Source organism: Artibeus jamaicensis, unplaced genomic scaffold (assembly GCF_021234435.1).
Source record: "Artibeus jamaicensis isolate MK-2021 breed Jamaican fruit bat unplaced genomic scaffold, CSHL_Jam_final contig_1526, whole genome shotgun sequence".
NCBI lineage: Eukaryota > Metazoa > Chordata > Mammalia > Chiroptera > Phyllostomidae > Artibeus > Artibeus jamaicensis.
In genome coordinates, this window is record NW_026521297.1 from 1,787,505 (window position 1) to 1,800,526 (window position 13,022).

General features: G+C 52.4%; 1 protein-coding gene across 2 annotated transcripts in view; it reads left to right on the top strand.

Moving 5' to 3' along the window:
• Positions 1-13,022, top strand: part of OPA3 (outer mitochondrial membrane lipid metabolism regulator OPA3) — a 74,171-nt gene that overhangs the window by 32,959 nt on the left and 28,190 nt on the right. The window contains exon 2 of one of the 2 annotated variants that reach the window (XM_037136804.2): positions 3,338-6,625. The exons of the other annotated variant lie outside the window; for it this stretch is intronic. Coding sequence (XP_036992699.1) covers positions 3,338-3,744 — 407 coding nt within the window. The 3' untranslated portion in view covers positions 3,745-6,625. Of the gene's footprint in view, positions 1-3,337; positions 6,626-13,022 lie in introns of those variants that run through there. 2 annotated transcript variants of the gene reach the window in all.

Genomic DNA, 13,022 nt, shown 5'->3' on the forward strand with positions numbered 1-13,022 from the left:
GGGGACCGTGGTCAGGGCTGGGATGAAGCCTGGACTGGGACGGGGGAAGAGGGTGAGGAAGAGACGCCCGGGGTCACATGGGGTCAGACACGTGGCTGAGAGGCTGTGGGCAGGGGAACACCCAGGAGGAGGAACAAGCGTGCGGGGAGCTGGGGTCAGGTTTGGACACGGTGGATGCCCAGTGTCTGGGAGACGTCCAGGGGCCTGCTGGCCATCAGTCCGGTGCAGTTGTCCGTCTTCTTTTGTCCTGGCTCTCGCTCCGTATCCCTTCCTCCCAGCCCTCCATTCCCACCTGGACCGCATTTCCTGAACCACAAGTCTGGCCCCTGGCCTGAGAGAGGTCAGGTGAGCCCCTGCTCTGAAAGTCCCCTCTCTTTTCTGTCACACACACACACACACACACACACCCCTTTGAGTTCCTTTCCTTCACTCTGGTTGTGTGCCCCGCCCCACATGTGCTCACTCCCATCCGCACACCCAGAGCTGGCCCATGTCCGCACACTCCGGCTCCACCCCCAGGAACGCCCGTCTGTGACTGTTCTCGCTGCTCCCCAGCTGCTACTCTCCTGACAGACAGGAGCAGGTGGCGGCAGGCCCTGGGCTGGGATGTGGTCCTTGGGACTGAGGCAGGTGCTGTCCTCTCCCCGTCTCACAGAGGTGGCTCAAAGGGGGTTGTCCTCACCCAGGCAGTAGGTGCGGAGCCCTGGGTGCACCCCAGGTTGGCCTGATGCTGGGACTTCAGTGTGGGGAGCAATCTGCACAGCCTGGGCCCCAGGAACCCCAAAACAACAGCGCATGTGGAACGGTTAGTAACAGCAGTGACCGTGGCGGCCAGCAGTTACTGAGGGGCCTGGGTGCACCCACCCAAGCTTGCTGCCGGGTCCACGGTACTCGTCAAACGCTTCAGAATAACTTTTCCTTACTTAAAGACAGGTTGCCTTCCATGTAACAGCTACATACAAAGTGTTATAAAATCATCCTTGGTTTTACAATGATAAGTGAAAAGCATTAAAATTCTCCAGTCGAGCAAGGTATATAAGGAATGATATGGTGGGGTTTTTTTTTTAATCACTTATTTTTAGAGAAGGGGGAGGGAAGGAGAAAGAGAGGGAGAGAAACATCCATGTGTGGTTGCCCCTCGCACGCCCCCTACTGGGGACCTGGCCCACAACCAAGGCATGTGCTGTGACTGGGAATCCAACTGGCAACCCTCTGGTTCAGAAGCCTGCACTCAAACCACTGAGCCACACCAGCCAGGGCAGGTGTGCTTCTCTCTGTTAAACAGTGAGAGCCCAGTAACTTACTGGAACATAGAGATGAGAGCCGCATGGGCGTGCCGCTGATGGAGGAGGGGAACCAGTGTTCCCCCAGCCCCTCTCCATTTGATGTCGATCAGAACACACCACCGGCCATCTAGTTCAAACACGCACATGCTCCTGCACACACCTTAGTTATTGGATGTAGAATAAAGGAATGGGGGCAGGGAAATGACAGACCAGGGAGAACGTTCCTGTGGGAGTCAGGGTGTGCTGGAACCGACTCGCAGCGTTCTCAGCGAGAGTGTCTTCCTGGTCGGGGGAGCGGGGTCCTGGCGTCCAGCAGCAGGCTCCCTCTTCAGCCGACACCCGTCTGCCGCGGGAACACATCGATTGTACCGTCATCCTCCACGTCCAAGTGGGCGGGTGCGTCCGTTTCTTTGGCGGCCTCCCTCCCCCAAAGTCAGAGCTGGGTCCGTCTCACACAAACCCCGCCGCCCGTCACGGCACGCTGTCCTGGGTTTGCTGAGAGGTCCGTGCCTCTTGGTCTCCCACTCACCACACAGCCACCTGCCCGCCACCTTCAGATCAGCATGACCATTGCTCTCGGTCTGGACTCCTTCCTTTGGGCACCGGGGTCTCCTCCGCTCCTGCTTCACAAAACAGGTCCCCACCGGTCTGCCCCCAACGCACATGAGCGGCCCCGGGAGACAGAAGGTGGCTGCCTGTCCCTTTAAAAATGGAAAGATCATATGCCCTGTAGGGCGTTTTCAAGTTGACATGTAAAACTTCTCCGAAGTTCAGGGAGTTGCAAAGGGTAGAATGTGTGCTGTGTCGTGAATATTGACATTTTCCAACAGAGCTGGCGCGTCCTTCCTCTGAAGTGTCCAGTGCAGTCCACCTGCTCTGGTGGCCTGCTGCCTGCCACTGTCCAGTTTAGAAAAGAAAAAGGAAAAAAAGAACAAGCTCTTTTATAGTCAGAAATCTCACATTCTTCCTTTTTGTCCTTGAACTTAATTTACAGTTGCCTTCCAGACAGAGTTCTGCCTTATGAATTATGTATCAACCAGAATATGTACAAAAATTAAAATATTAATTTTCCGTGACTCTGAGGTGTCCTAAATGTTAAAATATTTTTTTCTGAGTTGAATTACCTTTAAAATTGTTCTTAGTGCCTAATTAATATAAAGCATTTAGTGTATTGTGTATTTCATGCATAATTACTTTTTCATGAATAATTATTAAACATTAAAAGTACAAGGATACATTGGAAAAAGAATCTCCACAGAAGCTAGACAGGGCGCCCTCGTTCATTCTGTGTGTCCTTGGATGAGTGACTTTATTACAGGAACTCGCCAGGGTTCAGAACCATTCTGCCTTGGTTTTTAAGACTCAAGCGCTGAGTTTCTCTTCACAAAGAAGCAGCTGGGCAAGGCTGTTTCCGTCCCAGCAGCACCGGGCAACTCGAGCTTCCGCAGTGTGTTTCCAAAACCTCACCTTGAGGAGCTCACAGCCTAGATCCGTCTTTGGGGCTGATGGACACTGTAGGAGCCACCAGCCCAACAGAGACTTGGTTACCCCGCAATCACAGTCACTTAACATCGATTCCCACATTTCAGCTGCCCTTCCTCTGCCGCAGCCCTAACACCGCATTTTGGGAAAATGCGAGAAGAACGGGGGTTGTGCTTTCTCCTGGCGGGGAGGACGGACTGGCCAGCGGATGGCTTGAGGGAGGAGCAGAGGGAGCTAAGCGCCTGGCAACTGAGACTTTACACCTTCTGGGGACTTTGGGCTGGGGGAGGGGTGGCGGTCCTCCAGGCTCACAGCCCCTCGTTCTGAGGACCTCTCTTCCGGGGCAGGGCTTCTCGATCCCGCTGAGCGATAAAAGATGCCCCCCGGGGTCACCACAAGCCGGATGACTCGTCTTTCTCCAGGCGAGGCTGGAGCGGATCTTACTTAAAGCGCCCCCTGGCGATTCTCTTGGCGGCGTTGCCATGGCTCCCACCTGGACACTGAGGCGTGTTGGGGTGGGGCTGGCAGGGGGCTCCAGAGCACAGCCTGACCCCTCTCTTCCCCTGCAGTGTACCACTGGGTGGAGATGCGGACCAAGATGCGCATCATGGGCTTCCGGGGCACAGCCATCAAGCCGCTGAATGAGGAGGCGGCCGCGGAGCTGGGCGCCGAACTCCTGGGGGAGGCCACCATCTTCATCGTGGGCGGTGGCTGCCTGGTGATGGAGTACTGGCGCCACCAATCGCAGCAGCGCCACAAAGAGGAGGAGCAGCGCGCCGCCTGGGGTGCGATGCAGGACGAGGTGGGCCGCCTGGCGCTGGCGGTCGAGGCGCTGCAGACGCAGGTGCAGCAGGCGGCCTCGCCGAGCGCCCTGGAGGAGCTGCGGGCGCAGATGCAAGAGGTGCGAGCCCAGCTCTACGTCAGGGACCAGGATGCGCGGTCCGCGCCCAAGGCAGTGTCTGCATCAGAGAAATAGGCAGCTGCTGAAGCCTGAACTTGGGCGTGGCCATGTGTGCACACCTGTGGCCTTCTTAACTTAGCACTCTTGCCTGTGCTGGCCCAGGGGAAACCACAGGACTCTCGATGAACTTGGCCTTTGGTCACCCTCTACTGACCAGTGGTACCTTGCACTGGGACTGTGAAGCGTTCTAGCGCAGCCCCCTCCAACCTGTAGCTCGTGGCTTCAGTCTTCAGTGCTCACCTCTCCACCCCATGCCCAGCCACACAGGTCACAGCCAGCAGGACAACGCGCCCACTCTTCTGGCAGAAGAACAAAAGAGCTTGGACCTGAGCTGACTCAACTTCCCTTTTTACCTGATCAGTGGTTCCTTTCCCTGGGACACTCGCCCATGACACTGAGCACCCCCTTTTACCAGTTGGTGCAGGCCATTGAAAGGCATGCGCATCTTTCAGTGGACTTGTCTGTCCCCCCTCTCAGGTGGGCTGTAGGTGGGCATCGCCCCTCTCTTTGAGCAGGTCTGGGGGGGAGGGTCCTGGCCTGCTATTTATCCTCCAAATATCTTTCCCTTAACCTGATCTGTGTGATACCTTCTCTTGAGTCCCCAGGTAAAATATTTCAAAGAACCCCCTCATCCTTCAGTCTCCGGCACAACCCACGGGAATGGCTGTGCTGGTCTCCCACGGTGCCTTCCCAACGCCCCTGATGTGGAGGAGAAGGCGACATTGCCTAGGGCTAATCCAGCCTGGCGGTCGGCCTGTCTGCCTGTCCCCAGCGTCCCTGGGCCTTTCCCGACTCAGCCTGTCCTGCTGTCCCCTCCAGCGGCCTCTCTCAGGCAGCTGCTAGTGTGGGTTGGATGAGCATGTCTCCCATGCTGCGTTTCAGCCTGTTGACCCCCGTTCCCTTGCCCCCACCCCCTGCCCCCCCACGGAGCCCTGGGCTGGTCCAGCTGTCTGTCCGTCTTCACGCAGTGGTGCCTCCTGCCTGCACTGCCCCGAGAGCCACCTGTGGCTCCCTCGTCTGGGCCACTGGTCGGTCTGCCCTTCTCTACTGGTTTCCTGTAGCCGCCAGAACAAATGACCGCACTCTTGGCTTAAAACAACAAGGATTTCTTCTCCCACAGATCCAGGATCAAGTGACAGCAGGGCCATGCTCCCTCCAAAACCTTTAGTGAAGGCGAACCCTTTCCTATCTCTCCTTCCAGCTCCTGGTGTCTCCAGGTGTCCCATAGAGACACCTGGTCATTGGGTTCAGGGACACCCTCAACCTAGGAAGACCCTTTTTGCAAAGAAGCCCACATTCACAAGTTCCATGGGTAAGGATGTAGACGTACCTTTTTTTTTTTTTTTTGAGGGGGGAGGCACCATTCAACACACTACACCTCCCCGCCCCAAGAGTGTGCTGGGACCCCTGCCACCCCCATGGGACATTCGGCCTTCCCCACTTGACAGGGACAATCCAGGAACTAGCCTTCACTTCTCGGTTTCTCTTCTGGGATTCACCACAGAAGCGGAAAGGGGTGTGGCTCCCCCCAGGCTTTTCTGTTTTTTCAGACTCTAGATGTCTCCTCATTTAAGGAGCCTGGAATGAGGCTCCTTAATGAGGAAGTTGTTTTAAGGGCGGGTCTCAGAACCATTCCGAGGACTTCCAGAATGGACACAAAGCTCACTGAAACCAGAGAGACATGGGAGGGATCTGGGGGGTGAATGAGCTGAGAGTGAGCCTGTGAACTCTCCCGGATTGGGAAACGGGCTCCGGGCTCCGGGGAAGCTCAAGGCTGTGAGGCCAGTGAAGGACTGGAGTCCGGGGCACGGCTGGGGAACCAGAGAGGAGCCCCCAGGTGGTTCTGGCTGCCGGGTGTTGGAAGAGTACAGGTGCGGGGCCAGAGGAAGCTGAGAGGGCAGGGGATTCAGTAGGGAGGGGCGGGGGTCTCTCCCGAGATCTCCGAGGCAGTGTTCAGAGCGGGCGGCTCCCCACCCCCATCAGAGCAGCCCCAGGTCACACCCAGGATCTTAGCATCTCAGGAAGGGCCTTAGATTCATCTCTCTTGGGCCCTTTTCCAAGAACTGGGAGAGGCAGGGTTTCTCTCCCTTCCTCACCGCACTTCCCCCCGGGGATGAAGAAGGACCTGGACACGAGACCTGATAGGAAACTCGGGCTCTGAAACATCTCATTCTCTGTGGGAGAAGCTGGTGCAGAGGGAGCAAGGAGGTGGGTTCCGGGGTTTCTGCTTTATGCCCTGAGCAGGTTAGATGAAGAAGGCAAGAGGTACCACTGCATGAAAGGGGGGTGCGCGGAGGAGCCCGGTGAGCCGCTCAGTGCCTGGTTTCCATGGTTACCCCTGAGCGGGTTCACCAGCGCGGTCACGTCTCTGGAGCACGGGTTGCTGGTGGCCAGGGACGCTGACTGCCAGCGCCCCGTCCGGTGGTGTCATGAAAGAGCAGCCACATGGAACTTAATGAGCTCTGGAAAGGTGCCCGGCGTCGTCCTAAATGCTTTGCGTAATCCCAGTGGCATGTTGTTCGTTTCATTCATGAAGAAACGAGCACACAGAGGAAGAGTCACCTGCCCGAGGTCACAGGCGGGGAAGAGACAGATCGTGAAGACGGACAGGCTGGGCCGGAGCCCACGCCCCTCACCCCTGCGCCTTCCCGACCCCGTTGCAGCGCTGTGCTCACGTCTGCGAGGCTGCAAACAGCCCCCGAGTGGCCAGACCTGTGGGACGCAGCAGCTTCACCCACTGGGTGGGCGGTGGGATCAGGGTGTGCACGGTGGAGACACCCCCTCTCAAAATGCTCCAGGCCAGAGAATGCACAGGTTCATCATGTCCACTTCCTATTAGAAATTTTGTATGCACGTGTGACGTGGGGAGCGGAGTTAGAATAAATCTGTAATTCAAGTCGGTTGTCTTCAAGCCGCTTTTTTCCCCCCACATTTGGAAAATCCCTGTCAGCAAAAACGTCCTTTGTTTATCCTTTCATTTAAGGAACTACCCCCAGGGGCCCTGCCCTGTCTGTGCCGGTGCGGTGTCAGCCGGGACTGAGACCGGGACAGCCCGCCCTCCCCGGCAGGACCTGCAGCCTGGTGGGGGCGGCAGGGGCACGCACAGCTGGTTTTTTCCAGTGTTATCTGCCCGGCCTCTGAGTCTTTGGGAATTAGGGTCCAGACTCCTCCCCTCCTGAGGTACTCGGGGCTCCAAAGACAGAAACCCAGACGCACTGACAACAGAAGCCTGCGCCCCACGGCTCTGCCCCTCCCGCCTCCCGGCTGAACCCACAGGCCCGGCTGTTGGTTTCCCTGTCGGCTGGCCCATGCCCCGGGCACCCCAGGCGAAAATGGGGCTTCATAAAGCCCCTGCCCGATCCCTGGCCCAGGTGGCCATCCCTGTACGAGCCACGTGATGCTCAGTGGCTAGGTTGGGTCCCCGACTGCGAGGACGGAGAGGAGAAGCATCCCCAGAGGAGGACGAACGGGTATTGTCGACCCACACACCACACAGATGTTTGCCGAGCCCGAGCTCCCCCCCGTTCTAGCAGATGAATACTGGTGGGGAACCAGACGTTATGACATCTGGTGCGGGGACAGTAAAAACAAAGACCTGCCCTGGCTGGGTGGCGGCTCAGTTGGTTGGAGCATCGTCCTGATGCCCCAGGGTTGCGTGTTCAATTCCCAGTCAGGGCACATACAAGAATCAACCAGTGAACGTGTGGATGGGTGGAGAGGTGAGTGGGTATTTCTCTCTCTCAAATTTTTAAAAGTGTAAAAAAGAAGGAGAAGGAGTAAAGAATTAACCCCATGTCAAAATTCAGAAGTAATGGGGATGGCTGATTTAGATCAGGGGGTGAGGGAGGAAGCAACGTTTGAGATGAGCCCCAAAGGGCTGTTAGTTTGTATGGAAGCTGTTGGCCTCCTCCTGGAGCAGCAAGAGCTCCTGGTACCAGAATAGAGCAGGGGCTAGTGGTCTAAAGCCCGTGTCAGCAGCCACACACCATTTATCTGTTTTCAGTGAGTGTTTGCTAGAGATACCATATGGCCTTCAAAGATGGAAACACAGGCTCCCTCGCCCTTTTACATGAAGAATTTACCAGCCCCTGGAATAGAGAAGTCAGGGAAAGCGGTGCGTGAGCGGTGAAGAGAGCAGAGGCCGGCAGCCCTGCCTCAGCTGGCACGGCTGGGGGGGGTCCCATGAGCCCCAGGCGCCCCATCCCACGGACCGCTGACCACCGCATTCACTCCAGCTTCTCCCTGCCCAGACCCTCTTCCTTCACTCCCACCCACAGGAGCTGTGCCCGGGCCCCGCAGTAACCCAGCTGCACAGGGGCCTCGGACTGCCCCTCAGTCTGCCCCATTGAGACTGCAGCCCACCACGTACACGCAATACTTACAGGATAGTTCACAGTGCACCCTAAGTGCATGTTATAACTAGCACTTAATTAGTGCATTATGTGACATCGTGTATAATGGAATACATGAGAGGAGACCCCAAAAGCAATTTATTTATAAAAATTGTATATTTATTCTTACATGTTTACACTTCAATTATGTTGCACATACTCTCCATTTGATGCATTACACCTATTGAGGCGTTTTTTCCACTGCTCAAAACAGTATTCGAACTTGTCTGTTTTGATGCCTTTTAGTGCTTCTGCCTTTTTTCTGTTTCACCTCTTCTACATCTGCACATTTCCCTTCGAGGACTTTTTTCATCTGGGGAAAACAAAAGTCACTCAGCATGAGATCAGGCAAATAGAGAGGTTGGGGCACAGGGGTCAAGGCATTTTGGGTCAAAAACTGCCAAACACTCAGAACGGTGTGGGCAGGTGCGCTCATAAATCACCCCTCATGAAATGGGCAAACACACTGAGTCTCAAAAAGAATTCACTGAAGCCGAATGCAGCTTCTCACAACAACGCCAGCTGGCAAACTGACACAGATGGGTTCCTAGAACACCCACCCAACCAGTGAGTGTACTGCAGGGACCCACCCTCCAGAAGATGTGGGTTTTTTTTTTTAGGTTCCCCCTCATAAGAATATTTTAGGAAATACATAACATTGTGCATTATATGTTGTGTGTGTACATATGGTTTCACTAAATAATTCCCTTAATATGTGCAGCCAATTACCTACCTTATCACATTCTATTTTATGACACCTACATGTATAGATACATGTATAGCTATATACCTAATATGTATCATAAGCATATAAACCCTATTGTTTGTATTATAGAATATGGATTATATTTGAGTATCATATGTTGTATATTAATATCTTGTTAGAACAAAAGATTTGCTCCACAGTACTTTTCCTTACCATGTGTGACACACTCTGTTCCTTTCTCTTTTATTCTGTTTCATAAAAGCATGTTCACATGTATGTATTGTACAGACCCTACATGAAGTGGGCTGCCTCGGGCCACGTGAAGACTTGGGCTTTTGCTCTGGGTGAGGCAGTAGCCGCCAGGAGGGGTCTGAGCAGAGGAAGCACGTGAGCTGACGTTTTTAACAGGATCCCTGTGACAGCCACGTGGGGGGCAGGCTGTGCTGAGCAGCGCCACCAGGCCATTGAAGAGGCAGCTGTAACTGTCCAGGAGGGAAGTGTTGGTGGCCGGACCAGGCAGAGACCGGGGAGGTGGGAAGAAATGGAATTCTGAGCATATTAATATCCCAGAGGCCTGGCTGGTGCGGCTCAGTGGATTGAGCGCTGGTCTATGAACCAAGGGGTCACCAGTTCCATTCCCAGTCAGGGCACACGCCTGGGTTGTGGGCCAGGTCCCCAGTAGGGGGCGTGTGAGAGCCAACTGATCAATGTTACCTGAGCACATTGACGTTTTCCTCCCTCCCTTCCCCTCTCTCTAAAAATAAATAAATAAATGGATGAACGAATGAACGAATAAATAAATAAACAAATAAAATCTCTCTTTTTTTTCAATATAAACTTTTATTTCTCTATAATATGCACATTTGGAAAAATGATTTGGTTTTATTTACATTTTATTTTTATTTTTATTTTTTTAATTTTTTATTGATTATGCTGTTACAGTTGTTCTATTTCCCCCCTTCATTCCCCTCCACCCTACCCCCCGTCCCCACCATTACCCCCCTTTAGTTTATGTCTATGTGTCTCAAGTTCTTTAGATTCTATATTTCCCATGCTATTCTTGCCCCCCCATCTATTTTCTATCTACTGTCTATGCTACTTATTTTCTGTACCTTCTCCCCCCTTCTCCTCCTCCCACTCCCCTGTTGCTAACCCTCCTTGAGATCTTCATTTCTATGTTTCCACTCCTGATCTAGCTGTCCTTTTAGTTTGCTTTTGTTTGTATTATAGAATATGGATTATATTTGAGTATCATATGTTGTATATGGTTGTTAATAACTGTGAGTTTGTTGTCCTTTCACTGTTCATGTTTCTTTAACTTCTTTTTCTTTGATAAGTCCCTTTAACATTTCATATAATAAGGGCTTGGTGATGATGAACTCCTTGAATTTGATCTTATCTGAGAAGCACTCTTATCTGTCCTTCCATTCTAAATGAAAGTTTTGCTGGATAGAGCAATCTTGGTTGTAGGTCTTTGGATTTCATGACTTGGAATACCTCTTTCCAGCCCCTTCTTGACTGTAAGGTCTCTTTTGAGAAATCCGCTGACAGTCTGATGGGGACTCCTTTGTAGGTGACTGTCCCCTTAGCTCTTGCTGCTTCTAGGATTCTCTCTTTCATTTTAATCTTGGCTAATGTAATTATGATGTGCCTTGGTGTGTTCCTTCTTGGGTCCAATTTCTTTGGGACTCTCTGAGCTTCCTGGATTTCCTGGAAGTCTATTGCCTTTGCCAGATTGGGGAAATTCTTTTTTATTATTTGTTCAAATGAGTTTTCCACTTGTGGCTGTGCCTTTCCCCCTTCTGGTACCCCTATAATTCAGATGTTGGAGCGTTTAAAGATGTCCTGGATGTTCCTAAGTCTCTCCTCATTTTTTTGAATTCTTGTTTCTTCATTCTTTTCTGTTTGGTCATTTTTATCCTCCTTCTGGTCTAGTCCTTTTATTTGATTCCCAGTTTCCTTTCCATTAGTATTGGTTTCCTGTGCAATTCCTTTCATTTCAATTAGTTTAGCCTTCATATGTTCCTCTAATTTGTGACTAAAATCAACCAGTTCTGAGAGCATCCTGATGACCAGTGTTTTGAACTGTGCATCTGAAAGTTTTGCTATTTCTTCATCACTTAGATTTATGGGCTCTGGGGCTTTGAGATCTTCTTGAGCCATTTTTGGTCTGTTCGCGCCCATTATGTATGGGGAGCGGAGCCTTAGGGGCGGGGCCTCCAGGGTGGGGTCACTGGGTAGTGACGCTGTATGTGGGGGCGGGGTCAGAGCTGGGAAATGGCTGCCGTCTCTGCTGCCTCCCGTCACTGGGACCCGCTCAGTCCCGTCTCACTGCCCACTCCCTCACTGGTCTATCGGTCAGGCTGAAGAATTCGTTGTTATCAGACTTCCAAAAAGTTCAATTTTCTGTGTTCTGGCTGTGTTTTCTGTTGCTAATATTTTATTATCGCTAAACTTGGTTGTGTGAGAAAGCATGGCTTCTCCACCTATGCCTCCATCTTGGCAGAAGTCCTATTTGTTTTTTTTTTTTGTCTCAGCACACCTGTTATGTAGTAAGGGGCGGAGCCTTAGTTGTTCACCAGGGCGGGGCAACCCACGTGGCTGTCTCCTGGTGCTCTCTGTGGGGGAGGAGTCCAAGGGGGAACCATGCTGCTTGCTGAGCTCTCCACTGGCTTTCAGTCCCTTCCCCCGCTCCTCACAAGCAACTTGGGTCCTTCTGGTGCTGATTCCCAGGTAAGTGGGTTTGTGTACGTTCTAGGACCCCGTGGGTCTCTCCAACAAGCTCTTCTGTGAGGCTGGGAGTTTCTCCCGCTGCTGCCTCAACCCCCACAGGTGTTTTCAGTCAGAGGCCTCGAGGCTTTATTTCCCTGCACTGGGACCCTGAGTTGTGCAGTCTGTCTCGCTCCCCAGTTGTTCCTCCTGTTTTACCTAAACGGGCACGTGGGACCACCTGCTCGTCCAGCCGCCACCTTGCAGCAAGTCCTCTCCACCCCAGCTGCCTGTCTCAGCCCCTCCTACAGGTCTGGATAAACGTTTCTTCTTTAACTCCTTGGTTGTTGGACTTCCGTACAGTTTGATTTTCTGTTAGTTCTGGTTGTTTTTGTTTTAAAATTGTTGTTGCCCTTCTTTTGGTTGTACAAGGAGGCACAGTGCGTCTATCTACGCCTCCATCTTGTCCAGAAGTCCTGAGGTTTTTTCGCTGTGAAGTGACGGAACCTATTAGTCTGTTTTCCTTCATGCGTTTGTTCTTTCCGTCTTGATCTGAGAAGGGCGACTCTTCCTTAGGATTTATATCTTCCACTCTGCTTTCTTCTGATACTTTATTCCAGTTCTCTTTGTGCTTAAGCCATTCGTTGGGATTCCACATTGTGTTTTGTTTTCTTTTTTGACAAGCGTGAGGTCCAGGTCTGGGTTCTTAGGTTTCTGAACGAATATCTCATCGTGCATGGGGGGTCCGCCCTCCCCTCCCCTCCTGAGACTGGACAGCAGCTCCCAGGACACCCCCTTGACAGAGGCCCCTTTTCCTCAGTCCTGCTGTGTCGTCTGTTTGTCTGTCCCCAGCTGAGACCGTCGTGTTTTGAATGACAAGAGTTTGAAAATGATTTCAGTCTCTTCCTGGCGCTCTTGTTCTCACATCAGAACGATATGAGTTTCCTTGTGCCTTTGCTCCTTGATATGCATTTTCAATCTGCTTATTGAATTTAAGGAGAGAGGAAGGGGGATAGAGAAGGATCCATCGGTTGTCTCCTGTACATGCCCCGACCAGTTTCGAACCTGCAACCTAGGCATGTGCCCTGATCCGGAAAAACTACCAACCTTCAGGTGTACAGGATGAGGCCTGACCAAGTGAGCCACACAGGCAAGGGCCTTGATAGTAAGCATTTAAAAAAATTAATTCTAGCCCTGGCTGGTGTAGCTCAGTGGATTGAGCTCGGGCCTATGAACCAAAGAATTACGGTTCGATTCCCAGTCAGGGCACCTGCCTGGGTTGCAGGCCAGTTCCCAGCAGGGGGCGCAGGAGAGGCAACCAACCATACACTGATATTTCTCTTCCTCTCTCCTTCCCTTCCCCTCTAAAAATAAATAAATAAAATCTTTTTAAAAAATTAATTCTAGCCCTGATGGTGTAGCTCATTTGGTCGGGCATTGTCCTGTAAAGCAAAAGGTGCTGGTTCAATTCCCAGTCGGGGTACATG